We start from the raw sequence: 4,464 nt of genomic DNA on the forward strand, positions 1-4,464 counted from the left end.
GAGACTGGCAAGCAACTAGTAGAGGCAGGATAGGATCAAAGCCAAGGAGACTTTTCACCCCACTATTCTCCAGGCTGCAGTGCCGAGAAAGTGAGAAAGGAGAAGTGGGGAATCCCTCCAACGGAGGAAGGAACAGCCTATGCCTGGTGCCTCAGGAGCATCAAGGGCGTGGTTCAACAACCGGACGGAACATTCTATCGCAAAGAATTCAAATCATGCAAAATAAACGAGCTGCTTTTATTGTCTCAGCCCTTCAAAAAGAAAGGCTGGCTGAGACTTTTAACGTAAGGTTTCTTCGGCCTGGTCTGCCTCATCCCCCGCCTCCCAGTAGTATCTTTCGCGGTTCTGAAACGAGTAGTAAATGCCTCCACGGTTGGCGGGAGATGGGCGTAAGAGCACGGCTGGCAAAGGGAGGCTGGGAGACGCCATGGAACTCTGGCTGCCTTCGTTCAGGATCCAGAAGAACGAGTAGAGCGCCAGTGCCACCAGGATGAAGGAGGTCAGAAAGCCACTGAGGACACCCGTCGCCAGAGGCGTGGCCCATTCGAAGAGGCTCCGGTTGTAAGGTGGCAGCTTTTTCCGCTCGATGATGAGCTCCAGCTCCTCCCATTCCTCTTGCTCCGGCGGTGGCGGCAACTCGGAGCCCTGGCCCTGACGCCGCGGCCGGCCTTGCATGCTTCCTTGCGGGCCCTCATCCAGGAGCAGCGAGGAAGTCAGGTGCTTCACCGTCTCGTGGTACTCCTCCACGTTCTTCTTGAGCTCCAAGTTCTTGTCCTGGTTGAGGTTCTTGCCCAGTTCCAGCGAGACGTCAGTGCGGCCAATTAGCTGGAGAGCCCGGGACAAGCGATCCCAGTACATGGTGTCACCCTCTGCCTCCAGCCACTGCTGCAGGGTCTCTTTGCACTGAGAGGTGGTGAGGATGTCCCGGCGCTTCCTTCGTCGTCGTTGTCGTCCGATGGGGTTGTTCTTCTCGGAGAGGCGCTCCAGTTCGTCTTTCACATTCTCCTCAGGGCCCAGGAGATTGAGGTGGAAGGCCTGGCATTCCTCCGGGGACAGGAGCTCCGAGATGCGAGCCATCATGTGGGTCCCGATGTCGTCGGCCACGGTGTCATCGCAGAAGGCGGGCAGGGCTAGCAAGGAAAGAGCTAGACCGAGCAGAGGCCACATTCAGAAGGCTCTGAAAAGCCGAAGGTTGAAAATGGGAAGGGGGGGGAGGAAATCCTTCAATTTACCTGCTGCCAGGTCTTTCTCCCAGTAGAGAGAGAGGCCTGGCTTGACATGACACGGCGGCCCTAACTCTCAAAGGCTCAGAGGCTCAAGATATTTAAAACAGCGAGAGAATCTGCCATTTCTAGCTTCCATGTTAATATCTGACAGACACCCAACTACCTATCATATAATGCAATATATGTCATGCAGAATGAGGAGAGCATTTATGAAGTTGTCTCACCTGTGTAGCTATTTATCTCTGTGCTCTTTTTCAATGACAGAATTATTCCTTACTGGCTACACATGTATTTAATGTAATGAGAGGGTAACACATTCGTTCCCTTTTTCCCCTTTGGGGCATAATCTTTCAGGAATCCAGTTACATTTAATGAGATATTTCCCCACCACCACACTTATGTAAGCATAAAAATTACTGGCAGGTGGCAGCATCTAGCTGATCTTGTATCATCTAGCAATTTTGAATTGCTTCTATATGTTATGAGCCGCCCTAAATCTTCGGAGAAGAGTGGCATATTAGGTTAGTTAGTTAGTTAGTTAGTTAGTTAGTTAGTTAGTTAGTTAGTTAGTTAGTTAGTTAAAACAAACAAATAAACAACAAACAAACAAATCTATCTATCTATCTATCTATCTATCTATCTATCTATCTATCTATCTATCTATCTCTGTCTGCCTACCTACCTACCTACCTATCTATCTATTGGGAAGTTATCTGTGCTTATTAAACCAGATTGAATATGTTGGCTCAGAGAAGAGACGTAAAACTATTTTAACTATTAAGTATTTTAAATTTTAAATTGTATATTATTAGATTTGTTATGAATTGTTTTATTGTATTGTGAGCCGCCCCGAGTCCACGGAAAGGGGCGGCATACAAATCTAATAATTAAATAAATAAATAAATAAATAAATAAATAAATAAATAAATAAATAAATAAACAAACAAACAAACAAACAAACAAACAAACAAACTGTGTGTATTAACAGAAGGTAGAGAAAAATACAAATATATACAAACCTATCTAGAAATTGCACACTATCCAGTGTCATCATACAATAAGTGTGGAATAGCTTAGGGTGGCTTGGTGACAAAAGAATGGCACTGTGTTCACGGCCAGAGGAAAGAAGTATCCTAAACTCTGGAACAATGAAGGACTAAACAGGAACCTTTGCTTGATTTGTAATATCCTCCTTTGCTTGTAAATCTCCCCAGATTCCCTGGCTGTATTCTCTCTCCCTCCCCCAAAGTAGGCTATAATGTGTTGTGCCTAATTTGAGAGCCCTTGTGTCAGACAAACCTAGTTAGGTGATGGTTTGATGTATTGTGCTAATCCAGATACAGGTACTCCTTGAGTTACAACCACAGTTGAGCCCAAAACTTACGTGGCTAAGTGAAACATTTGTTAAGTGATTTTGCCCCCATTGATGACCTTTCTTGCCAATTGTTAATCGTTGCATTTTTTAAGCTAGTAATATGGTTGTTAAGTGAATCTGGATTCCCCATTTACTTTGTTTCATCAGAAGGTCGCCAAAGGACATCAGATCACCCCAGGACTCTGCAACCATCATAAATATGAACCAATTGCCAAGCATCTGAATTTTGATCATATGACCATAGGGATGCTACAGTGGTCATAAGCACGAAAAAGGCCATAAGTCACTTTTTTCCCAGTGCCATTGTAACTTTGAACGGACACTAACCTGTTGTAAACCAAGGACTATCGGTAATTGATTTAATCAAAGAAATCATAGTACAGGTAACTATAAAGCAGTGATGCCGAACCTTTATTTCCTCGGGTGCTGAAAGAGCATGCATTCGCGCTATCGTGCACGCATGAGTGCCCACACCTGTAATTCAATGCCCGAGGAGGGCAAAAACAGCTTCCCCCACCCCCCAATGTCCCTCTGGAGGCCAGAAACACCCTATTTCCAAACTTCTGGTGAGCCCAATAGGCTCGTGTTTCGTCCTCCCCAGGCTCCAAAGGCTTCCCTGGAGCTGGGAGAGGATAAAAACCCTCTCCCCACCCCACCCCGGAGGCTCTCTGGAAGCTAAAAACGCTCTCTGTGTGAGCCAAAACTCAGCTGGTTGGCACACACATGCACATTGGAGCTGAGCTAAGGCAACAGCTCGCATGCCAACAGATATGGCTCCGCATGCTATCTGTGGCACCCATACCGTAGGTTCACCATCACTGCCATAGATGGTGACAGGATGTGAAGTACAACTACTGGATCTCCCTAATTTTGTAGAGTTGCCTATAATAACTGCCTGAGATATTCACCAATTTAATAATGTACAGACTTTACAACTTTTTTAGATCAGGGGAAAAGTTCACGTTGAATCTCCAAAGCAACAAAAAAATACCAGAAACTAAAATAATAATCTAACCCTGTCTTCATGATTTGAAGGCTGAAATGTTGGGGGAAATGGCGCTGAAAGTAGGAACAAATGTTACCAGTTACCTGAAGTGACTTCCCGAACAAGAGGCATTTCTTGAAATAGTATAGAGTGTTTTTCTGCGGAATCCTCGAGCGTATGATGTCATAGAAAGAGTCAGCAAAAGGTTCTACTTCCATTCCTCTTGTCTGGAGAAGGTCTGATTCATGGGATTCTGTAATGTACATGAAACAGCTCTCTAGACTTATGGATCAGCATTCCTCCAAACACGGGATTCACGAGGTGGCAGGGGCCACTGGGTGAACAACAAGAGGGTCTCTGCTCCATTGCTATGGGATAATAAAGGGTGACAGGAAAAAGAGGACCAGTACCAGTATCAAGTACAGGGAGGAATTGTGTGGTAAAGAGAATTTTGCACACCCATCAACCATTTGCTGCTTTCCAGGATATTTTGAAAGAAGACTACACCTATATATCGCTATCTATCTATCTATCTATCTATCTATCTATCTATCTATCTATCTATCTATCTATCTCTTCTATCTACTATCATCTCACTCTCTCTCATCTCTCTCTCCCTACCTACCTACCTACCTATCTATCTATCTATCAATATCTATTTCCATCTTCTATCTATTTTCATCTATCTATCTATTTTCATCTATCTATCTATCTATCTATCTATCTATCTATCTATCTATCTATCTATCTATCTATCTATCTATATCTTCTATCTACTACAAATCTAATAATTAAAACTAAAAACCCATAATTTAAAAAACATGCACACAACATACCATACATAAACAATATAGGCCTGGGGAAGTTATCTCAGTTCC

At 44.1% G+C, this 4,464-nt stretch overlaps 1 protein-coding gene across 1 annotated transcript; it reads right to left on the bottom strand.

Annotated features, from left to right (window-relative positions):
- Positions 1-279: 279 nt before the first annotated feature.
- Positions 280-3,746, bottom strand: TMDD1 (transmembrane and death domain 1). The gene is made up of 2 exons (XM_070736014.1): positions 3,691-3,746; positions 280-1,177 (listed from the first exon to the last, which is right to left on the bottom strand). Exon 2 carries the CDS (start codon positions 1,165-1,167, stop codon positions 280-282), a length of 888 nt encoding a protein of 295 aa, XP_070592115.1. The 5' UTR covers positions 1,168-1,177; positions 3,691-3,746.
- Positions 3,747-4,464: the final 718 nt, after the last annotated feature.

Source organism: Erythrolamprus reginae, chromosome 2, assembly GCF_031021105.1.
Source record: "Erythrolamprus reginae isolate rEryReg1 chromosome 2, rEryReg1.hap1, whole genome shotgun sequence".
Classification (NCBI taxonomy): domain Eukaryota; kingdom Metazoa; phylum Chordata; class Lepidosauria; order Squamata; family Dipsadidae; genus Erythrolamprus; species Erythrolamprus reginae.

What these genes read in the sequence shown, in the direction of transcription:
- TMDD1 (XM_070736014.1), bottom strand. Translation starts at nt 1,167, where the DNA reads ATGTGGCCTCTGCTCGGTCTAGCTCTTTCCTTGCTAGCCCTGCCCGCC.